Source organism: Mustela nigripes, chromosome 5 (genome assembly GCF_022355385.1).
Source record: "Mustela nigripes isolate SB6536 chromosome 5, MUSNIG.SB6536, whole genome shotgun sequence".
Classification (NCBI taxonomy): Eukaryota; Metazoa; Chordata; class Mammalia; order Carnivora; family Mustelidae; genus Mustela; species Mustela nigripes.
This window is the reverse complement of record NC_081561.1, coordinates 65181396-65206000: the sequence shown is the minus strand read 5'-3', so window position 1 is coordinate 65206000 and position 24605 is coordinate 65181396. Positions and strand designations below refer to the sequence as shown.

General features: G+C 52.6%; 1 protein-coding gene across 1 annotated transcript in view; it reads right to left on the bottom strand.

Moving 5' to 3' along the window:
• Positions 1-1477: 1477 nt before the first annotated feature.
• BTBD9 (BTB domain containing 9) overlaps positions 1478-24605 on the bottom strand; it is a 414251-nt gene continuing 391123 nt past the window's right edge. Inside the window, exons 10-11 of the mRNA XM_059400548.1 lie at positions 18998-19076; positions 1478-2382 (exon numbers count right to left, since the gene is read on the bottom strand). Coding sequence (XP_059256531.1) covers positions 2185-2382; positions 18998-19076 — 277 coding nt within the window. The 3' untranslated portion in view covers positions 1478-2184. The remainder of the gene's footprint in view (positions 2383-18997; positions 19077-24605) is intronic.

The window sequence follows — 24605 nt, the reverse complement described above, 5'->3', positions numbered from 1 at the left end:
AGGGCAAGCATGTGCACGGAGAGCCGAGGAAAGAGATCCGCAGGGGAGAGGAAGAGGCAGCCGGCTGCTGGCCGGGAGGCACCCACGTGTGGGTCGGGTGCAGAAGCTTCTCGGCCTGTGCCTCTTCGATGTGACACGGGGCTGCCAGACCTGGCCTGGTGGCGTGTGCGGTGGGCCCGTGGGACCAACGGTCTGGAGGTAGAGGACTCGAACTTTCCAGGTCCTCAACCAGCCCACTTACCTCTTCCCAGGTCAGCGGTGCCAGCCAAGCCCAGGGACTCATCTCTGGACAGGTGACCTCAAGGTTTAAAAAGAAACCCTTGAATGGAGACTTTCCAGGCGTCTGAACTCTGCACTCGCTGGCTTCTCGGCTCCTTCTGTTCCCTGCCGGGTAATGACCGTGCTGTGTAAGGAAGTGCTGAGTAGACAGGAATTCTTCCTCCTAATTGGTGACCGCGTCCTGGATGCTGACAACGGCAGTGGCCAAGTCATACAGTGCGGCCACCCATGGCGAGTGAGCGGCACTGCCATCTGTCATGGGAGCCTCTCGTCTCCTGTGAGATGCCTGGCACCCCTCAGGGGTTCCAGTTGCTCCACACAGTGGGGAAGGGGTGAGATGAGTGAGCTGAGCTGATGGGCGGTGCTGTGGCTCCTCTCCCCGCACCTCCCTCCCCCACTATCTCCTTCTGCTCCTGTTCAAACAGAAGGCCCACCTTCCGGCTTAATCCTGTGGTTTGATGCCCCGCTGCTGTTGCCATAGTGAGAGATCACTCAAGACCAAGCTACACTGGGGAGAGCATTTACTTAGAGGGGTTCTGTGTCCATCTGCAACCAGTGAGCGTAAGACCCCAAAAGGAACCCCCTGTAAGCCCACCCTCCTCCAAGTGGGGGTCACAGGGTGTGCAGAGGACCTGGGCCTGCATCTGGGGGGCCAGGGGACCGCGGTGCTCAGCCTGGCCGGGCTCCGGAGGTGAGTGAACCCCAGACAGCAGGCTAAGCACGTTACAAAGGGTAGTTAGTGCCGGGCTGGAAAGCACTAAGGAAGGAGAGGGAGCGCAGCCCCGTCAGGCTGCCGCAGCGATCCGCTCAATGAGGAGGAGGAGAAAAGCTGCTTAGAACTACTTTTTCTTCTCAACCTTGGCCGAGTAGTCAGGTCTGCGGATGAAACACAGCGAAGACTGAACTGCCATGACCACCCCGCAAAGCCCCAGGAGCGTGCTGCTGACACTCGCTGGCACAGGGGACTACCGTCCCCACGGGCCCAGCTAACCGGTGGTGATTCAGGGGTGGGCTGAGCCCTACCGGAAGCTGCTGTGGACTTACAGATACGTTTACAGACTCAGGAACAGGAAATTAGCAGGTGGCAAAAATAGCCATTTCCTTGTCAGCCTCCCAAGCTTAAGGGCTGGGTATGTTTCAGGAATGACAGGTTAATAACTCAGGAATTCGAGTGATTATTAACTCCAGTATCCTCGGATTGATTTGCTCATTGTGTATTTTTTTGAACTTCCTCAGAGGATTTTCCTTGTCAGCCCCGGTGCCATGACGAGCTGCATCTGTGCCTCATTCAGGAGCTGTACACAGCTTTTCTCTGCTCCACCCCAGGCCTAACCGTTCAAAACTAAGGAAGGAAAATTACAGCGTCAAAAGGGAATACAACAAATGATTTGCTGTTTGAGCATTTCAAAAAGATCTGGAACACCTATGATTCAGCAAATGGACAATAACTAAAAGAAAGAAAAAATCATTTAGTTGCCAGGGCAATGTGTTCCAGAAAAGCAAACACTCTATGGAAACCCACTTCCGAAAGGGTGCCTGGAGGTAATAAAGGCCTGATGGGTTCTCCCGAGCGTGGTGCCGTCGCAGCATTCCGACACCGGCCCGTCCACCGCGGCCTCTTTGCCCGGGTTAGATTAGAGAGGTAGGGTGTTAATGGTGGACTTGATGAAGATTGAAGACCCATTTTCTCCCCCTGGAGACCAGCCTGATTTGAACAAATTGAGAGGAGAACAACGTGGCCCCTTTCTGTCCTTGGGAGAAAGCCTGTCCTGTGTCCATTTTGCCAGCGCCGTCTGCTCCTCCCAGGAGGGGAGAGGGGCTGGAGACGGAGATCCCTCCCGGGAGGATGCCAGTCCTGGCCCCTGCCCTCGGGGCCCACCGCATGCCTCCATGTCCGCGCCCCCTTTACTGGTGCTGTCGGTTGGGCGAGCGAGAGGCAGAGCCGGGGCTGGAAGGCACGGAGCTGCCTCCCGGGGCCTGCAGGGCGTGGGGGTCGAGCTGCGGACCCGCCAGGCTGGGCTCCCCAGGCCCTGACTCCTCGCTGCTCTCCTCCTTCTGGCTGCTCTGCTGCTCCGGACACTCAAAGTGGACGCAGTGGAACACCTGGCAGGAGAGAGCAAAGGCCTCGTGAGCACGGCAGGTGTTGCACCCAGGAGGCGGCCACGGGGCAGGCGACCAGGTGGGACACTGCTCTCGGTCGGTTGGGACAGAAGTAAAGGGCTGATGGGCTATAGTCACAGGCAGTATGGCATGGCTTCCCGTACAGTGTCCTCGCTGCTGGGGTCCCCTGGGGGCTCAGTCAGTGAAGCATCTGACTTCGGCTCAGGTCACAATCCCAGAGTCCTGGGATCAAGCCACGCTCTGCCTGCCACTTTGCCTACTTGTGTGCTCTCTCTCTCTGTCAAGTAAATAAATAAAATCTTTCTTTTAAATGTTCTCACTGGATGATTCCATTCCGGGCTACTCTCGTCCCCCAAGCTCTTCCTTTTGAATGAGTGGATGAACCCTGCTTTTGGCAGTTGGGTTGACAGCCAACAGGGTGGCTGCGGGGCAGCGGCACAGCTCTGCTGAACCCCTGTGCCGCGCTCCCTGTGGGTGAGCGGCTCGGTACATGACTGATGGGTCAATAAAGCTGATATTAAAAAATAAGCAGCCAGTAGGGCGTCACCCCAGGGGAGGACCAGGCTTGTCTCCAAGGGTCCAGGTGGGTCCCTCCCTCTCTGCCCCAGTGAGCCCTCGGGAAGGGAACTGTGCACCCTGACGTGGGCCGGGCGGGTCGGGGACGCACTGCTGGCGCGGGACAGCCAGCCGCCCTCAGGAGCGGAGAAGCACGGCCACAGCCGGGGAGTCTCTGGGCCAGCGCCTGGGCTCCTTGCTCAGGGCTGGGCCGGCGCCAGTGTGGATGGGGCACAGCTCAGCCGCGAGGGGAGGCACCATGTGAGTGTGTGTGGGTGTGAGCCTGAAATGCCTGGCGGTGTGCAGGTCTCCACTGGTGTCAAGGGACAGCCAGACGCTCGCCAGAGCTGGGCCTTTAAGGAAGTGGGCCTGCCCTCCCGGGCAGAAATTCCTTTCTCCACCAACACCCAGACCCTTCTGGGGTTGCAGCTCCCCAGGGCCTGCCCCGACCCTCCTCGGCAGTGGTGGTCTTTGGTGTGGTACTGGCCAAGCCACTTTCTGAGGAGCATGGTGGCAGTTTTAGGGGAATCCACTTCCAGATCCTCAGTGCCCGCACATGCTCAGACTGTCCGAGAACGTGACTGAATTCCCAACCGCCCTGCTACCCTCACTGGAGGGAAGCTGGGCCCTGAGCCGCCTCAGCATCGGGCCTGCGAGGGCGCAGCTCTGCCCAGGGAGATATTCTGAATTCAGAAGTGAGGTATACTCATGACTCATGTGATTTTTTAAACATAATTGAGAATTATTCCAGAATTAAAACATCTTCAAGATACGCTGGCTAAAACCCATGAGTGAAGGTTTTGCATGATGACTTTCGGATTTGGTGTGCCTTATTCAGTAAGTGGGTTAAAATCTATTTTAGTGAATCATGTCATCAAATATTTATTCCTAATAATTGGTTCCTCATCTTCCATCTTACAAAAATGTGTATTTTTTACCTCATATTTATAAAAATAATTGTATTTCAACATCATATTTTCTTTTCAACCTTCAATATTCAGTAGGTTACTTATACTTTTCTTCCCAAGTTCTTCCAGGGGAGAAGCAAACAAAATGTTTGAAGGCCACTGCTGCTGCCCCTGGGAGACTCTAAGCTCTCAAGGGAGTGCTTTTTAAAGTGAATAGGCATGGCTTGGAGGAAAAGAGGGGCATTTTGGGGTTAGAAGTGTTCTAGGCAAGGGGAATAACTCAGATGACTTTAGGAGGAAAGGGCCAGTGGTGTCCGAGGGAAAGATCTGACTCCATGGGGCTGGCGAGGTCTCTGCTGAAGAATATCCCAGAATCTGCTCATCACGTGAACACAGACTGGACACTTCCCATGGGGCTGGGCCTGTACGTCAGCTCCAATAACAAAGACTCTGGCCTCAAAAGTGCACATGCCGCTGACAGGTTGTGAGATGTGTGATTCACGCGGGCAGGGCCACCCGCAGGTGGAGGGCGGTGTGGTCAGCTCCAGGCCAACCGTACTGTCCTCAAGGATGGGGGAGAGCTTTGCGCAGGAGGTCACAGAGGCCAAGAGGAGGCGCTATAGTCCATGAGAAACACATATCAACCTTGACTTAGAGGTGAAGTTCAGCAAGCAAAGTGGGACAACTCTGGGATGAGCTGACCTAAGAGGCTGGAGCCCGGGCAGCTGGGGGGCAGCGAGGTTGGGGTGCAGGAAGGGCCGCACAGGCTCACGGGGGAAAGTGAGGGCTGTGAGGATGGGCCTGGCAGTGGTGGATCCCAGCAAGAGGCAGGGGCAGTGATCGGGAGGCTGGAAGCCTCAGCTGGAAGGGGGTTTAGGGGTGAGTTGCATTTCCCGAGGAGCCTGATGCTGCCAGAGAGTCTTAAAGGAACTGGTGTGCTGGGCTGCTGATGGGACAGTGGCGGGGGGACCGTCGGGGCAGAAACCCAGCGGCTGGACTACAGCCTCCTGGACGGACAGCTGATAGGGCGCTGGCTCTCTGACAGCTGATCGGGCACTACCTGTCCCAGGCTTTCTCCCTTTTGTCTCCAGGCTTCCGCTAAACAAGTGAGACGGGGAAAGTGGTAGCGCTCTCAGTGAACTTGGTGTGTAGTGGTATCTGCACTGGCTGGTGGGACCCTGGAGCCTGCGTGGACAGGCCATGTGGCCCAGGGGCATGGCACCTTCTGGCCCGTGAGGGTGGGACACACCAACTAAGGGTGCCCAGCACTTCCAGGAAAACAGCCATCCCCCTGCCTGGCTCCCTTTATTCTGCAGGCCTGCTGGCAGGACAGGAGCTGCTCAGCTTTGGATCTGCCAGCGTGTGGTGAGTCTGCTCCTGGATAAGGGCCTGTCTGTAGCGCTAAAGGCCCTGGTAGCCTGGGAGTGGGCAGAACGCAAAACAGGATTGGTGGGCACCTGCCCCTCTCCCTGCAGGAAGCGGCACAGCTGGAGGAGGGGTTGGGGTGGGGGCCACAAAGAATTTCCCTCCTTCGTCCCAGGGGCTCTGTGGCCTCCATGGCTTGAGCATGTGCACCATGCCCCCCACACACACATGTGCACACACACACAACCTTCTACTGTAGAATCAGGCTCACAGAGGAGAAGACACAGGTGATGGCAGCTGTGAGGTTGTAGTTAAAATACAAATTCTGTGCTCACCTTCCTGCATCACTATTCCCCCCCATTCCTACTTCAATTCATTTTTCTACCGCTGTTTCAAATGTCACATCTCAAACTCTAATATGAAGACTAACGGAGGCCATGCACCCTCGGGTCTGTCCTGTGCATTTTGGCAGAGCCGGTTCTCTTAGAAGCAGCGGATTTCTCTCCTTGAAGCTTAGGCCGGCCCTGTTCTTGCCACGGTGCTTCCTGGCGTCCTCGAGGTGCCAAGTCACCCCCATCCTCCTTCCTTTTCCTTTCTTCCCCTCCTCTCTGTTGGAGCACCAGCTCCCGTTTGGGTCCCTCTGCAGGTGCTAACCCGGCAAGAGCCCGACAGGAGGGCCTTTTGTGATTCTGAACTGTCCAGGCCATCAGCTGTGACCTGTGCCATGAAGGCAAACCTGAACATCTTCTACGTGGCAGCTATTAACCTCTTCTTCTCCAATTTAACATTCTTTAAGCTTTTCAAGTGACAAGAGCATCCTTTGGCAGGTTAGTGATGGTCTGTTTGGCCTTAGGAGCACTCCTCTTTCTAAGTGTGGGTGGGGTGCTGAGGGCACACTGGGCCCCCCTCCAGAACACACCTCCGCTGCCTGGAATCCCACCCACACGTTCTCTCAAGCCTCTCCCTGGAGCTTCTCCTACGTAAGCCAACTGACATCCTGTTCTCTCTCAGTCCAGTCCGGTCACACCCTGTCCCCAGAGCCCGCGTCTCACCTACTGGAAGGGAACTGTGTGCACGCTGCACTTACTGCACCTTCCCCTTTTCTGACCCTGAGTCCTTAACCCTGCACCATCACGCCCTCTGACCTGTAGCCCATGCTCTTGGCCCAAAGCTCTCCGGAGGCTTTTCCGCAGGCCTGATGCTGACCCATGCACTGACTGACGACCTTTCCTCCACATGGAAGGGGTTTTCCCTCCCTGTGTGCCTGCGAGCTTTTCAGTGCCCTGAATTTCCAGGCAAGATCTTGCCTCACAGGCCCTGTGAGGCTTCAGCCCTCCCGCCCCACTCCTGTCTCTGTCCTTCCATCTCAGCAACCCTGGGGCTCAAGGACCAAGGCATGGTTGTCCTTTCTCCCACACAGGCCTTGCACGGGAATAAACACATCCGTGTTTCAACTCTAGATTGAAAAATAAACTTAGAAAGCCTCTCTCTGGGGCCACACACTATCGGCTGCCATTTGGAGTATGCCTCTCATCTTAGAAAGTGTCCCATCAGTGTCCCTAGTCTGAGGGGCAGGGCCTCTGCTCCACATGGTGCTGGGAGAGCCCATGGGCACCTAAGAAATGCTCGCTGGCCTGCCTCCTGCTGCCCTCCTGCTGCTGCCATTCCCACTTCCAGCCCTCACATCTCTCTTCTCTAACTTGGGTGATGTGAACTGCACAACCATCTTTAGCCCATTTAACTAACCGGTTTTTTAAAGTAATAGTGCAAATGGCTGTTATCCCCCACATGCCTAGTAACAGTGACAGCAATCTCCATGGGCCATTTTCATGTTCTGCCATGGCTATTCCTTCTCCAGAGATCCTAGCCACTGCTCCCCTGCCACCAGTGGTTGGCCCTTCCAACCAAGTTAGGGCAGACAGGAGGGACAGGGCTACCTCCATGCTAAGCTTCAGTCTGGGACCCAAGGGTGTCTCTGAGGGACCAATGAACTTCAGTGTGGGTTCCCTAAGCAGCTCCGGAGAGCCAAGCAGGCTCTGCCAGATTCAAAGGCAACATACAGGAAACAGTTAATTTTAGTAAGTCACAAATTATGTGCTGATGGTTCTAAGAGAAAAAGGGTGTGTTACAAATGGGAAGACAGGTCGGGGCTGGAGTCAACTAAGAGGTCAAATGTGAGGTGGGAGTTACAATGAGCAGGCAGAGGGCAGGCAGAAGTGGGGATCAGAAGGGTGCCTCTGGGTACCAGGCATAGAGGGCAGAGCGGGTCCTACATGTATGGTAGGAATGGCTGAAGGAAGCAGGTGACTGGGGTGTGGAGGTCAGGAGGTCTGAGCACATTCATGCATTCACTCCACAACATGTACAAGGCGCCTCCTGCATGCCCACCACGTGACTCCTGGTTCCTCAGAGGGGCACTATCTGGTAGGGACAGCAGAGACATTATGGATGAGCAAGGGTCTCTGGGCCTACAGGGAGCCCTGAGGGCACAGAGGAGTGCCCAGCCAGCTGGGGGTTGGTAGTGGGGGGGGTAGGGAATGGATGCTTCCTGGGGGAGGAGATGCCTGAACTGAGTAGGGAAGCTTGAGGCGGCCAAGGAGGAAAGGCCAGAGGAGGGAGCCCTAGACGCAGCAGGAGAGGGGAGGCCCTTGGAGCTCTCCAGCAGAGGGTGATGAGGGAGAGCAGGAGGGTATGGGTGGGGGGCAGTGGAGGGCATGGCTTGGGGCAGCACTCTGAGGAGCTGGCCAGACCTGGGCAGGGGGCTAGAGGCTCCAGACAGAGGCGGCTCTTTAAAAATGACTCAATTAAAACTATTACAAAAGGAATACAAATAATAAAAACTGCTTAAAAGGGGGGAAAGTGTCTAAAGGAAGAAGATAGGGTTTTAAATCCTAAAACCCCCTGGGTAGACTTCAGTGATTTGGGATAAACAGGAAAGAGTCATTTTTAAAGGGAAGAATAACCCAAATTAAGAAGAAACATGGTGAGACAGACACAGGAGAGAAAAGGGTCAGAGTGATTGGAAAGATTCTCTGGAAGGAGAGACGGCAGCTGGCCATGCTACAGAAGGGGGCAGCAGCGGGGTCTCGGGGGGCAGGGGGGAGCTCCAGGCTCAGCCAGCCTCCGAGGGCCTGTCCTTGCCGTCAGATCCTCTCCCTGTTTTTATTTTTTAAACTTTAAGCGCCCCACGGACCACAAACACTGACCAGGTGCTGAGCAGGGGAGATGAGGCACAGGGCGCCCCTGCTGGTAGGAGTTTACTTCTCCACAGAGGAGGCAAGGGCAGTGCACCCAAGGTCCCAGGAATGAGTGGTGGGATTCAACCTCAAGGGCCAAGCTGCTCCTAAGCCTGCTCCCCTTTCTGGAGAACAGTGTGCTGGCCCTGAACCCAACACAGCACAAGGCCAATGGCCAGCCAGGCCCCAGGCCCGGGTGCCTCACCACCATCACCTCGCACAGGCCTGGGAACCTGGGCACCCAGAGAGGGGCCCGACTCTTCTTGGGAGCAGGGGTGGAGAGTGAGCCTGTTGTGGGGAAACTGGCTCCTTCCCTGATGCGGCCTCGCACCCTCTGCTGAAGTGCCCAAGGCAAGAGAGGCTGCAGGGCCTCTGCTCTGTTCGCGGGGAGACCGGGGGAGACCGGGAGAGACTGGGGGAGACCGGGGGTCCAGGCTGCCCTCCGGAGTGGACACCCTGCAGGCCGTGCCCTCAAGCTCCTCTGCCTCCCTCTAGAGGGAACAGCCAGGTCCTGGGTTTCTCTTTGCTCAGAAGCTCCTGTCATTCCATTGCTTTCCCACGAACCTTCCCAAGACTGCAATACCCATCGGAAAGGATGTGACCAAAAGCGAATGAGGCATACAGGGCAGAGTCACACTACTGATTTATGCAAAACCATTACTGCGGCCACCACATCATTTTCCCGGCCCCTTTTCGGCAATCATGTATCCCATTAGCCTGTTTGATTGCCGCTGCTCACAAAGGGGCACCTTCGCCGAACCAGCTTCAACGGCTGCTGGATCTATCCCCCGAGAGGAGCTGGCTAATTTGGAAGGTAGTCGTGTGTACGAGTCCGACCCAGCCTGAGTCACTATCCGGGCGTCCTTTTTTGTAGCTGCTGTTTATTATCACTTTGCCTTTCCTCTCCGGGAGCCATAATTCTCAACACGTTTGAGAGAGTCTGGGGCGTTCCTGTCTCCGGGAGCCACCTGGAAAGGATGCGCACAGACGCACGGGCCTCTGCTTGGGGCTCGGGCTAGTGGCTCAGCCAGCTGCAGGCCATGCCTTCTTTCATTACTGGGCCTCCCCAAGCACGGTGTGCACCACAGAGCTTCAAGGCTCTCAGATGCACAGAAGCCCCGTCTCGTTTTCCCAGGCTGTGCCAAGTCTGCCGTGAACTGTAGCAAAAATGGGGAAAATTTAATAAATGTTGATCCATGGCTCTACCTTGCTTTTCTGGTTTCTCCTGAGTATTTTTCCCCAACTGCTTTCATGCCAGCCGATACAAATGGCATTCCTGACCCAAGCTTTCGACTTAGATTTCCAAGGTGACATATCTTGGTAAAATAGATAACTGTCTCTCAGGGATATCTGCCCGCAAGTCAAGCACAAAGACGAGGCTTCTGGGCGATACCACTCTGGAGCCCGCCGCTTCCTGGTGTCTGTGGCGGCGGCACCTGCACCCATGCCATGGTCAGCAAGTGCTCATGGATCCCGATGCCGGTGACAATGAACATCTTTCTTACACCCATCACAGGAGCACCGCATAGGCGTCTCTCTTGCAGGGACATTTCACTTTTTGTTCCTTTGAAATTGAAGTCCAAGTTTCTCCAACAAAACACCCCTTTTTATAAGCAAAAGCCCTATGTTCATCTGAATAGCCCAAAACCTGGTTTTCGGTTAAGAAAACTTTTGTTAACGGGAGACATTTCCAGATTGTGAACAATACTTTTTCAGTATTGCTTAGGGGTGATACGATGCCCAAACTGTTTTGCACAACTATCTAATCCTAACAGGTACAGGAATATGATTCCTGGTGACATTGCTTAGGTATGGCAAGTTCTTAAAACTTTTCAATTCTACTTTCCCATATTCGCATAGGCCAGGGCTCCCACAGATCCCTGGAACTTAATGGCTTGGAAGGTTCTAGAAAAAGAGCCTTTCTAATACATTATCACTCCAGGTAGCCCTGCAATCTCTGGTTACCATATTTTTCTGTGTGCACACTCCAGAGCTCCAGGGAGTACAGTTAACTCTCCCATCATCATTACTCTGGCCCTGGAGTGTTAGAGGTATCTTTTTTATTTTTGGGGGAAAAAAAAAAGACTAAGAAACAAAAAAGGGGAAATGTTCCAGTTCCCAGGTAGAACCTGGTAGGTGTGGCCTTGCCAAGGCCCCCTTCCCACTGGATGGGGCATCAAGAAGCCTGCCTGTGCCCCCTCAGGTTGGAAGGCCAGCACATGGAGCCCCAACTGCCCATGTCCTAGACTTGCCCATAGCTATGGGCCGGCCGTTCTTCAAGGTCATGGGGATTACAGCCTGGTGCAATCTTCCACTCTCCCGCATTCCTCAGATGCAAGTTGTCATAGGGGGTTCCCGATAGCTTATTTCTCTCAGAACCCTACACTAATGCTCTGGCCCTTGGTCTGATTTACAGAGGGGCTACGCTGTGGGGAATAGGGCTGGGTACAGGGACCCGAAGATACCAGGACACCATCTCCATCCTCAAGAAGTGCCGTGTAGTGAGGGACCCGGGCAATGGCTCCGCAAACTCACAGGTGGCAGCCAGGCTGACCTGTCCGTGCCAACGCCCTACTGTTCCTGTGCTTGTCTTGTGTCTGGCCCACACCCAATCCTGCCCTCTGCCTTGCATACACCCCACAGGGCATCTGGTGCCGTTGGAAGCCTGGTTTGCACTGGTAATTTCTCCTCCTGAGCACGTTTGATTTCGAAACCTCCCTTCCCCATCACTGCTATGTGACATCCCCTGGAAGGCCAGGGTCCCCCTCCCTGGCAGAAGGAGCAGCCTGAGGTCAGGAGCTCTCTGAGGGAGAGGCTCACTGGTCCATTTGCTCTGTCATCTCTTGGAGTCTCTGCCTCAGGGATGTTTGCTTCAGGCCTCGTGCTGACTGCGCAGGAATTCAGGCCTGGAGAGCCAGCCTATGGCTGCGTTGGGGGCCCCCTGCCTTTGGGGGCTTAGAGCACAGCCTCTAGAGGATGCTACAAGGGGAAGACCTCAGGGCAGCCAGGGAGGGTGCGATCAGACCTGGTGGGGGTGTCTGGAAAATAATTACCAACAGGCCAGGAAGGAGTTTTTTTGTTTGTTTAAAACAACAACAACAAAAAGAGTCCCTTTCCTTGTTTTTGTGTTTTTTTCTTCACTTGAGCCACATGTTGCTATGGGAACAAGGATGGCACTGGGACCCACAGACACTCACTGGCCTGACAGATGCCTGTGAATAAATTCTGCCTCACTCTGGGCTCCGCGCTGAGTGGTCCTGGAGGGCAGCTCAAGCAGCCACTTGCAGACTCTCGGTCCTGCTGCTGCAGGCTTGTGCAGACCCTCCGGTGGCCACCCTCGCACCGCACGTCCCCTGCATGAGAGCAGAGGAGCCTGCCACCGCACCCCATCTTGTCCATGTCTCTCCAGTCCCAAGGGCCAGGCTCCTGTGGTCCATTTTATAGATGAGGAAGCCTCCTCCTCAGGCCCGGGCCCTGCATTGGTCTGCATCCGCTGGGCTGTTGGGCTCTAGTTTGGACAGCTTGCTCTTCACCTGGCTGACGGCCACCAGCTCTAAGCCGGGCCCTGCCTTCGTTTTTCTCCCAGATCTGGAGAGGGCTGGTGCCTTCAGTGTGCCCACAGGAGTCATGTGCTTACCACATCTGACTGTGCTGGGCAGAGCTGGACTCATTTCTAGGGCTCTACAATTACGGAGTGTGTCCTTTTGGGAGACAGTGCAGTCTGGATTTTCAGAGACCAACTGCCAGGATTCAAATCCTGACTGGCACTCACCAGCAGGGTGACCTTGGGCAAAATACTTAACATTGCTCAGCTCTAGCTTCCTCATCAAATTTTCCTTTTTGCTTAGGACATTTTTACTGGGGAAACCACGCCCTAAAGAATGCATGAAATGTAAATGAACAGCTTGCTGAATAATTGCAGGGTGACCGCCATGTAGACTCCATGGGGAGCAACAACCCAGGAACACTGCTGGGGTCCCTCTGTCCCTCCACGAGGACGGCCCTTCCGGACCCCAGCCTCCCCACCCCAAGGAAACCACAGTTCTGGTTTTAATAATAATTATTCCTTCGCCTTTTTTTTTTTTTTTTTTTAAAGAAAAGTTTCACAACCCGTGTCCACATCCTTGTATATGACAGCTTACTTTCGCCTGTTTTTGACGTTATATGAATATAATCCTACTCTCTGTACTCTTCTGTGCCTGGCTTCTTTGCTTCGACATGCTGTGATTGGATGACAGCGTGGATGACGGCCCAGCGATGCTTGGCTTTTCCATTTTCCCCGGACGGATGAGTAGGAGGTGTCCTGCTTGGGTCTCGTAGGAACAGTGCTGCTAGGAGCGTCTTCACTCTTGTACCCGGAGCACGTGTGAGAGCTTCTTTAGAGAATACCCACGGGCGTCAGATGCTTCGTCTTAGGGTAGGCGCGCACATGTCCAACCTTAGATCTTACCAGACTCCTCTCTCCGGCAATGACCGCAGTTTATACTCCCGCAGTGCTAGAGGCGAAGGGCTGTCCGTCATCCTTAAAAAGTGGGTGAGAGTAGATTCTCCTTCACATCTGCCGAGTGGACAGTTTAATTAGCTTCAGTACTGAGCACAGTAACTGCTCAATAAATAGAGCAATTGTTACTACGAGGGTCTTCAAATGGGACCTGCGGAGGCATGTGGCATATTTGCCCTTCCACTTACAAAAGTGTCTGCTTTCAGCAGCTCTTCAGGGTGGCTGCAGGATGTCTACCTCTGGAGTGACACAGGCTCTTGATGGGGAGAAGCGGGAGCACTAAGTCCTTGCCCTTGGTGGCTGAGGATGCACGAGGGAGGGATGGACGGACAGACCGAATGGTTCCTTCGCTCCCTCAGCTGACAGGCTCTCCATGCAAACGCGCACAGGGCCCACGCAAGGTGCCTGGACACACAGTTAATACGACACAGCCTCTGTCCTTAGCTACACACACCTGGTAAGTAGAAAGGAACCCCGAGAGCGACCGACAGGCAGCCCAGCCATTCCCTCCGCAGCTTCACCTACTGACTTGGCAGAGGCTCTCACGTTCCACGGTCCCCGGTTCTTGAGAACGGGACCACAGTCCTAATTGCAGATAGCTCGTTTTTCCCATAGTCCTTTTGTTCCCCCCAGGGGCTGTCTGTGTCCCTGAGCTCTGTGTACTGAAAATTCATTCCAGAACTTGCTCTCAAACCCATGCATCCAGGAAAGCCATTAAAAAAACAAACAAACAAAAAAACCCAAAACAGGTGTAACTTCTGTTCCTTTAATCCATGGATTGCTTTTCAGAGGTCCCTCCCTGGACGGATCCTGTTTGGACCCATCTGATCTCCGGGGATGGCGGTGTGAGGCTCTGCTACGATCATTACTGGAATGAAAACAAAGGGGCCTGTTCGGGGTGCGCATCCCAGCCAGCACGGCTTGGCTGCAGTCACCAGAGTGGCAGCTTCGGGTTGGCCAAGACGCGTGGGGTGCTGTCCATGGGCCCCGGTTCTACCCTTTGTCAGACAAGAGCGGCTTGGACAGAGGAGCACCGTCTGCCTCCAGGGCACTCAGAGCTGCGGTGGGCCACCGCACTGGCACGAGCACGCCATCGCCGGCCAGGCACCGGGACCAGCGCAACGTGCCCGAGGAAGCAGCCAAGGAGGACCTTGCTGGCTGCCGGCCCCAGGGACAGTCCGACAATTGGAAGCAACCAAGGGGAGCAGGACGAGAGGGCGGCTGAGCTGAAAGACACGTGTCTGCCATCTAGTGCTAAGCGTGACAGGGGGACAAAGGAGACGCTGCGAGCACACAGAAGACATGCGAGAGAGGGGTCCGAGGGTAAAGGAGAGGAGCCCGAGCCGTGTGAGAGGCGCGCCCAGCACGGGGGAGACTGCAGAGCGGAGGATGACAAAGCACACGCTGTGGGGAACGAAAGGAAAATGTGCTCGGGAGCGAAGATAAACGGCAAGGGTGATGCCAAGTACACAAGGGCAGGAGGTCACTGAAGGAAGTGGAGGAGGCTGTGAGGTAAGCATTAGGGAAATTTATTGACAGGAGTTGTAGCTAAAAAATTAAATGAATTCCTTGCTGCGGCGCTCACAAAGGAAGATGAGAGACAGATGCCGGCAGCAGCAGACAGACACTTCCCAGAGGACAGGGATGAAATGCTGCAGGAAATCAGAAGCATGCCAAAACAGGTGATCAAGAAATCTGAAGCTCTACGGTGGCTGACGCTGCTGTCACCCAAGAGCCCCATGGCAGGGAGGCCTGGAGACCAGCACGTGGCTGACCGCAGGTGGGCCTCGCACACAGGAAGGCCTGGCCGCAGGGGCAGGACACACACGTCTACACTGGGCAAGGAATCCCAGGCTGGTTTAGCCTGGGGGGAGGGGGGTTCTGCTAGTCCAGCAGCAGGAGGGATGTGGATGTCGGGGTGGTTTCCAGCCCCACAGCAGCCGGAAGCCCCCGTCCCAGGGACACACTGCGTTGGCACTTCCCACGCTCTGCCAAAAGGGCCCAACCACCACCCCCTGGAATGCTCCTCAAGTCACAGGCACCTCTGAGCGACGCTCCCCCTGTCATCCCCTGCCTGACTTCCTCTCTGGAAGGGGCAGCAGCTGCATAAAATAATCTTCTGTGGGGCGGTGGGGCAAAGGTATTCACCCACATTTCTCTTTCCATTATCCACACATGCTAAAAACCAGTCCCAGCTGCACTTCTTGAAATTTCCAAAAGCCTCTGGTAACACTCAGTCTCTAAAGGTCTTGGCTCTGACTAAAGGGAGGCCATGGACATTACCTGGCAAACAAGCAGTGACAGGCTAAGGAACCCCTGCCTCTCCCTCTACCACCCTCACCTGTGAGAAAGCAGCACCCTGACTCTAATATTCTGATTGACGGCGGGGTTCTGGCTTCTATGGGACTAGGGATGGGGCTTGTCCAGACCCCCGGCCATTTCCATTTCCTGACTGTGCCCACAGCCTCCTTTCCCTGGCTGTCTGGGCCATCTGAGCTCTCCCCTGGGGCTGCCTTCCCCAGAAGTCCTGCTGGACCAACCTCAGTCACTCCTCTTCCCTTAGTGCAGCCTGGTCTCTCTCACGTCTGAATGTCACCACACTGATGTATACACATTCCCACTGTTCTCTAAGACAGATGATGCTGTCTTAAAATAATGCCCCAGAAAGTGGCACATTGGAGAAAAGAATGCTGTCTTTGAGAGTCCGCTGCATTCTTGATTCCCAGGGAGACTCAGCACTTTTGTGCCTTCTTATGTGCTCTGAGAAAGACAGTATGTGGGTCCTGCCTTTTGATCCCGCTCATTATTTATTTTATGACTTAAGAGGTTTCTCCAGTTGGCAATACCACACTGAGGATCGTGAGCCAAATGCAACAGAGCACCGATTAATTAGCAGCCTACTAGTCAACCCATTCAAACGGGCTGGTCAGTGGGGTTGGATCTCCCCACACAGACAGTTCAGGAAGCTCATCTGGTGAGAGACGATCTTGTACTCTAACTTCAGGGTCTGTAATGGGAAACTGTTCTTTATAAGGTCACTGATGGAATAGGGTTGGGGTTAAACTCTGGGAGACACTCATCAGACTCACCCCACTCACTCCTTAGCCTTCTCTGACCTAGAATTCCTTCTGCTGGAATACCTAACTGCAGAATCCCACAGAGGAATTAGAGACAGAACTGCTTGGGTTTTTTGGATGTATTACATAAGAAATAAGTGACTGCAAATGAAAAATATTCAAATTTACGTTGATTCAGTATTATGGAAAGATCAATTGTTTTCTGATTTGGTACATAATAAACACGTAACTTAATGTAAGTTTAAGTGGTAAGAAAAATTGGGATTTCTAGGCAAAAATTTAAAAATATGCTGAGTAACGTATGGAATTGCTGAATCACTATATTGTGCCCCTAAAACTAACATAAAACTTTATGTTAACTAGATGGGAATTAAAACTTTTAAAAAAGAAAAAAATATTTTAAAATATGATGATACTTGGTTTGGGGCTCAAATATATATTAAAATACAGATTCAAATATACTTTTATTGTCTCATCAAAGAAAAGGGTGCTTTTTATGACCTAATGTTTAGAGTTCTTTAATTTTGTGCTTTAAGAAAAATCTCAATTTGTTTACTTTTTTAATTTTCAGATTTGTGAAATGAAGAGGTAAGAGAGAAAGTTTCAGGCTTCTGTTTATCAGCTCTTCTCCTAAGAAACACATTGTAGGCATCTATCATTTTTGTTCTAAACGAATAAAAAGGCAAAATAAATATAAATTGTCACAATATTTTCACTTTTTAAAATGCGTTCTTAAGTACCAGAAACACCTTGACGTGCTCTAGAGAATTTTGATTTGACAAACACAATGCACCAACCGGGCCAGCTATGTAATATGCAGGGCTCAGCACAAAATGAAAATGTAGAGCCTCTTATTCAAAAAGCAGGAAAAAAAGCTTTTTCTTTCCTCCCACAGTTTCTCTCCCGACCTGACACAGGCTTTTCCTTTGTTACTTCCTGTTGCAATTCCTCGGCCAGGGGAACTCCTGAAGCCAGGGCAGACCCTCACAGGCGCCCGGGGCCCTATCCTGTGATGCAGGTGAAATTCATACTAGATGTGGACCCTCCCTGCAAATGTGCTAGGCCCCCACGGGGAGTGGAGGGTGGGTGCCTGAGAACCTGTCCTGGGACGGCCAGAGGGGCCTGTGTTCAAACTGAGGCTCCTAGCCCCAGGTGAATGAGCCATGGTCCCATGCAGCTGCCCTTACAAGAACACAGTGATAGGTCAAATTGTGAAGCACTCGAGATGGTACTGGTGAGCATTAAACCCGAAGCACAGAGTCCTTTTCTGGGTGTGGAGCTCCACGCAACTAGTCTGGTCACACGCCCAGGAAGCTAGCCCCGGACAGATCTGAGAAAGAGCAGCTTAAGGGGAAGCTGCAGAGCGGTTACCATTTTGTTGCCTTTCATTTCCCATTTCAGTCTTACGGTTCCTTATGATTCCAGTCTTTAACCAGCAGTCCTTCAGAGGTTCACACTAAACACACACGAGCATAAAAAGCAAGGGCATGATCAGCAGATGAAGTCAACAGTGTGGCCATACACTAGACACCACCATCCAGCCACCAGCGCTCACTCAACACCCACTCAAAGGTAAGCAGTTCCTTACTGTGTTGACTGACACTGGCCTCACCTTAAACGGTGTGTGTGAATGCCCAGGTGCCTCCGTGAGCACACTGGGAAGCCACACTGTGGAGGGGAGAGCGGTCCAGGTGCGCCTGGTTCAATCCTGGTTTACACTGGCTGTCCCGGTATCATTAGTCATGGCAGCCTCCCTCACACTCAGGTGTCCTGGTTTCTCTATTCACCAAGGGCATGGTCTTCTCCTTTCTTTTTTCTCCAGTTATTTTATTTATTTATTTTTTTAAGATTTATTTATTTATTTATTTATTTGACAGAGAGAGATTACAAGTAGGCAGAGAGGCAGGCAGAGAGAGAGGAGGAAGCAGGCTCCCTGCCGAGCAGAGAGCCCGATGCGGGCCTTGATCCCAGGACCCTGAGATCATGACCTGAGCCGAAGGCAGCGGCTTAACCCACTGAGCCACCCAGGCGCCCTCCAGTTATTTTTTATATTTTAAAAAGATTTTATTTATTTACTTATTAGAGAGAGAGCACGTGCAAGTGTAAGCAGGGAGACGGGCTGAGGGAGAGGGAGAGAGAGAATCTCAAGCAGGCTCTACGCCCAGTGTAGAGCCTGACATGGGGCTAAATCCTGACATCCTGACCAGAGCCGAAATCAAGAGTCCAACGCTTCCTCAACTGAGCCACCCAGGCAGCCCCTGTCCTCTGTTTTCTGGTCCAGAGGAACCCAGTGCATTTCTCTGGGGCATTTACATTCCAGAGAAAACAGCATGGCAATGTTTGTGGCTCAGGCCTTTAACCTGACTGCTGTCCTGATTGTGGGTGCTCAAAACGGGAGAAAAAACCAGCCACTCTTCCCTCATGAAATCCCAAAGTGAAGGAACACCTACAAACAGCGTGGTCCCCTGGAACAATCTGGGCCTGAGTGCCAGGGGAAGAACAGGCCCATTCATAAGCATTTCTGTGCAGCCTGGCATAGGACAGAATAGACAGAAAACCAGCAACTGTCTGCCATGGTGGCCTCTGTGGGCCTGAGGTTCCTTAAACACCATGTTCAGAGGGCCAAGGGACCTCTGGAATAGCTGTCGTCTGGGAAAACGGATGACTCTGCGGACAGGGCATGTGACCTCTCAAGGTCTCTGTGGTGGCCGATTCCACAAGGAGGCTGGTGGGAGTAAGCAAAGCCACAGGAGTTGGCTTTCATTTCCCAGTGAAGAGCCATCTAAAAATGATAATGATATCCCCACTGTGCAAGAGCAGGACTTTCTTGTGTACCAGGCTCTCTGAACAACAGCCCATTAGTGGGGAGAACAAACAGTTCTTCTTAGCTCAGGATGTAGCATTTACCTGTATGTCAGGAAACAGCACAGCGTCGCTCATAACGGAGACCCTTACCTCATTTGCTGTGTTGTGTGTTCCCACGATTCGGATGAAGGAGGCGGGCTGTCTCTCAAAAGTTACAGACTGCCAGGACCTGTGAGAGGAAGCACAACCGTGTGCCTGGTTAGACGGTACTGTTAACCCAGCCAACACTGCCCATGGGGGGGTTAGATGCTGAGGGCTCCTGCCCTCCATCCTCAGGAGGCCTGCGACATAGGACAGTTGGGGGAATGGAACGGGGTGCCACCTGATGTGTGTCTGAGAGAGGCAGTCAGTACCTAGCATCCCCACTCAGAGCATTCCTACCTTCTGTGAAGGCAACTGGGATTCTAACAAAGCTCGCCATCAACAGGCACAGAGTATAGTCCAAGTCCACACTGAGACACGAGTGTGGCCAAAGAGAAGAGTGATCAAGGTCGGTGGGGTTCATCCAATACATTTCCTCATCTGTGAAATGCACCCACCTCAGGGGTGAGGGGGCATGCCTCTAAGAGGTGTGGGGGCTTCTGGGAGGAGTTTTGAGCCAGGGCAGGAAAGGGGAGGGAGAAGTAGGGGTCACTCAGTGTCATGTGAAACCCAAGGCTCTTCTGTCCGAACACTGCCCCATGCAGATGATGGCACCTGGGGAAGAAGAGCCTGTTTCTCCACAGGCCTCCCCCACCTCCTCTTTCCTGCTTCCAAACGTACCCCCCCCCACCCCTCACCCCCGACCCAGGGCTTACTGTCAGCACCAGCCAGACTCTGGGTGGGCTCAAAACCCAGCTCATTAAAAGCCCAGCAAGCAGGCCCTCCAGAGCCCCGGAGAGGAGGAGCTCTGCTCTTGGTTTAATGCTCACAGCTCATCAGAATGCGCTGGAGGAGAGCACGGCACCCACGACTGTAAACTCCAATAATATTTTCTGTAATAAATGTGAGGAGTTCACAGTTGTTGCCATCCCTCCTCCGCTCACACAGTGGAAATGCCAGCTGCTGGGAAGCTGTTTCCTGTAATTGTCTAATTACCAAGTACCGCTACCAAAGAAAATATATGTATTTGTGGTTTGTTTTTTCCCCCTTTGGTTTCAGGTGTTCCATCTTCTCTCTCACGATGAGCCTCCCACTGAGATTGATTCACTGCTGCCTGGACACCCAGGCCCCTTAAGGTCATTAAAAAGTCATTACCGTCCTGTGTGCAAAGTCTGTGCCTCTGAAAGCAGTTTTCTGGAAACAGCACAAGAAAAATCACTCTCTCTGTAAAAATGCTATTATTCATACATGAAGGTGATGCCATCTGACCAGCCCCAGAGCCTGCACTCTTGGCCAGTTTTCTCGGTGGGGGATTGTCTTGCTCCCGGGCCCACACAGCTCCCTTGGGGCATCTGCAGGGTGGGATGCAGCCTGTGGGTGGGGCCAGGCCTACAAGGTGCTTCAGCCCTGGGCCTGCGCTCCCACAGGCCTGTCACTTCTGAGCCAAGCTGTGTGGCTGACAGATGGGCATCCTTCCTCTGGCAGGTCAAAGGAAGTGAGGGGTCCCCGCTGCGTAGGGCAGCACACCCATCCCAACTCCTATGGGAAGTGACGGCACACACCAGGGCTGGGCCACAGCCTGGTCTCAGACCAGTCCTCCAGGAAAGGGAGGCAGAGCCAGGACAAGTGACAGCAGCTACTGACGACAACTATCATGTTCAAGTCAGCTTCACAAAAAGGACTGGGGTGCAGAGGGGCTGGGCGCAGAAGAGGTAAAGACTGTGTTCTTAAGATTTCTAGCTGCATGCCTGTCCAGGAAATTTTCAACTGCTTCTGGATGTGGAGGTAGAACTCGGCACTTGGAAGCTCGTGATCCTCAACAACATGCTCCTGGCTCTGAGAGCACAGGCAGATCCAAATTACGCCCCCTGAGGTCCAGCCCCTGATGCCCCCACACCACGGCAGGGAACCCAAGGCAATGAAGGAAGAGAGGTCTGGCCAGGAGTGGCCTTAGGCAGAGCCAGGCTCCGGCTGTGGGGTTGGGGATCGAGCACCTCAGCCCCTCGCCTGGGCCCGGGGAAGGGGGCTGGCAGGGCAGCAGCCTGAGCAGGAGGGAGCGTTTGTGGAGTAATAGGATCAGAAGGCCTCAATTTAATACCGATCCTCCATTACACGGCATTAATATCTAATCACATTAGAGTTCATTTTCACTAACACAGCCTGAGAGTTGAAAGATGATTTCATTTTCAGCAAAACCGGATACCAACCCTAAAACAAAATATCAGTAGGAAGGGACGGTGGTTAGGATGAGGTAATGGGCGTCTCTCCCTCCCCAAATATCAGATCCCATTTGCCCTCAACTTCTTCCAAACAATTTTAAGTGCTGCTCAGCGGGGAAGTGGTAAGGCGGCACTGGAAGTCCACGTTGGGGCCACATACGCAATCACTGTGTGACTCGAAGATCTCGGGGCGCCAGGAAACCACTGCCACTGTTCAGTCCCTGCGAGGCTCCACTGGTATTTTTACTGAGTTTTCCTGAGAACTGTATCCCTCCTTGCCAAGTACCCTGAGTCTCTTCCTTGGTAGGTAACAGGCCCAGGAAGATGAAGGAGCCTCAAGGGTATGCACCTACCTGGCTCACAGCCAAGACTGGACGATGGGAGGAAGGAACAGGAGCAACGGGCAGCAACAATGCATGTGGCCTCTGCTTTGAGCACTTGGGACAAAAGAGAAAGCCCCATCCTGGACTGAAGTCCCAAGGCTGGCCCCGAAGGCTGGGCTCACCTCTCCTGAGCTCCAGTCTCTTCTGTTCAATGCTGGTCACCAAAGAGCAGCTCGAGGGAGGTCTCATGTGTGGGAGATTGTAGATACGTATCTATCCACAGATGTGTTCAGAGAGGGTTATCTATAGGCATGTTTGCCAAGATATTGATCAAGACTTTAGCTTGGGATGAAAGAATTCTAGAGCTGTCTACTAGACTTTCGTATCTTTCTGTGTGGTCTGCATTTGGTAGAATGTACATGTAAGCATTTTTAAAAAGCACCTCTCTTGCCTACTGTTCAAGGTTTTAATATAGATCATGAACTCGAGGTGGTTTGGCACATTGGTTGACACCACAGGCTCTGGGTTAGAATCTCCACTTTGCCCCTTTCCCAGCTCTGTGACCTTAGGCAAGCTGTTTAACCTCTCTGGGCTTCAGTCTCCTCATCTGTACAATGAAGATAATAAAAATATCTAACTTTCTTTTGGTGACAATTAGATACATGAACAAATATAGAAAAAACATCCAAAAACAAGGTGCTAAGTGCTAAAGAAACACTGATGGTATTGTTATTACAAGTACCATTCAGCCAAATGAATCTGGAGAAGACACACTGCTTCCCGGGCCTCATCTGTGAGGCAAGTTTGCTAGTATGTGACTTACCGACTACAGCAGGGGTTCCCAGGGGTGCCCAAGACACTCCCATCAGCACCCATCTCTTAGAAACAGACAAGGGAGCTGGGCTTTGGAGGAATTAAGCAAGCATTTATTCAACATACTCCTGAGCCTGGCACGCTGGTGTTATGGGGAATCCGTGTAGGACATAGTGCTTGCCCTTCAAGGCTCACAGTCCCTCTGGGGAGAACAGCTATCCTTCCACGATCTGAGTACAGAACAGTGTCAACAGTACCTTGGTTGTGTTCCAAAGCTTCCCTGTGACTGGTTGGTTGAAGCTTGGAAGCAATTTTTCTGGAGAAAAAAAGTTATAAATTTTGATTGGGTTGACACTCATAAAACTCAATTTAACCCATAATGAGGCTGAAACACTACACACACACACACACACAATATATATATATATATATATATATATATATATATATATATTTATATAAAGTTTAAAAAAAAAGGAAATGATGTTGTTGCCAAAGTGGTAATTAAACAAGGCAGGAAAACAAGAGCTTACTTAGGAACAGTCTCTCTAAAGGGGCTGCTGCAGGAATGAGGATTAAGTACTGCCATGTGCAGAAAACCGGGGGCTTGTGCCTGGAATAGGGTAGGTGGTCTGTTAAGGAGTGAAAAAGTGGGCAGGGAGCCTTCCTAACAGTTTCTTCCATCTGCACACCACTGTGGGGCTTACAAAGTGCTTCCCAATCATGATCTATCAGGCTAGGTTCCCAGCAATCTGTCAGGTAGCTGGGCAGCCTGTTGGAATCCCATTTCTGAGGCGAGACACTGAGGCAGAAAGAGAAACTATCTGCCCACATTCCAGTGCCGCCCAGTGTCAAGATTTCGTGACTGTTGGTGTTCTTTGCACTAAGAGCACAGGGGGGACTTTCCAATGGAGAGGTTGGGGCACCCAGCCTGGGTCCCAGGGTTTTACACCACCTCACTTCCATGCTGGCCTCATGAAACCGGGCAGGAGTGGCGCACGCGAGCGGATCACAAGCCGACCCCTGGCACGCCAGCCCCTGCAGCCTCAGGTCCCTGTGTGCAAGGGGGTTGAAGTGGTTGTGGGGATTCAATGAGCAAACCGTGCTTGCCGTGGGGTAACCTGCACACCGGCTACGGTTCTGTCTTTACAGTCACACGTAGGCCAAAGTGGAGAAGAGGCTCAGCAGGTGTTCCCTCTCTCCACACCGGCAGCTTAGAGAGATGGAAAACACAGAAGGTTGTATTAAAAAAGCAAATTAGGGGACGACATGTACAATGTGGAACCACACAACACACACACACACACACACACACACACACAGCCACACATTACTCATGAAAACACGCATGTTCACAAAATGTGTTTCAATGTTCTGGAAGATGTGCTGAACTCATGACAGTGGTTGTCTCTGAGGAGAGGGTGAGGAATGGGTTTGCTGATGGAGAACAAAGGAGGCTTCAACATTAACTGGAATGTTTTATTTCTTTGATTAAAATAAAAAAGACGAAGTGTACGTGGAAAATATTAACTACAGTCAATTCTGGGGATGAGTATATGAGTGAATGTTAGAACACATCTTATTCTTTCCTGCATTTTAAACAGTTCTTGACATAAATTAAAAAAGAGGGAGAAGAAAGGCATTAAAATGGTGTCTGTGTTTATGTGAGAAAGAAAGAATTTGGCAGGGGTGGAATTAACCAAACCACCCATGTGGAATTAGGGGCCCCCCGATGGACACGTGGATTTGCCAGGTGGCTCCGCCAGCTCAGGACCAATGCATCTCTGCAGAAGTGAGCAGAGGACAGGGGACCTGCTGGCTGGGGGAGGGGTGCAGCCACCCCTCTGCAGGGCTTATGTAGAGTGGCTCTGGTGACAAGGGGTCCCGAAGGAAGGCAGGCAGCGGGGCTCAGCTGAGATTGGCTTTCCATCCTAAGCCTCATCCTGCCTTCTCTGGGGATCCTGTAGATCCTGTACCAATAGTGCCTTAAGCTTTTTGGTTCTGGAAAATCATGGGACTCGGCTGCTGATGCTATACAGAGAATGCCAGTGTCAGAATTCTTCTGGAGCAAACCTGGTTAACACTGGGGAGATGGCCAAAGCCAGACTGGCAGTTACATGGGGCAAACTGAACACATGGGTTAAATCTTTGCTCCCTCCACTAAAAGGAAATCTAATATATGCTTCATATCAAATATATGTGTTCTAATACACACACAGACACACACCCCAAGCAGATTCACACTACGTGACCCTCGAAAGG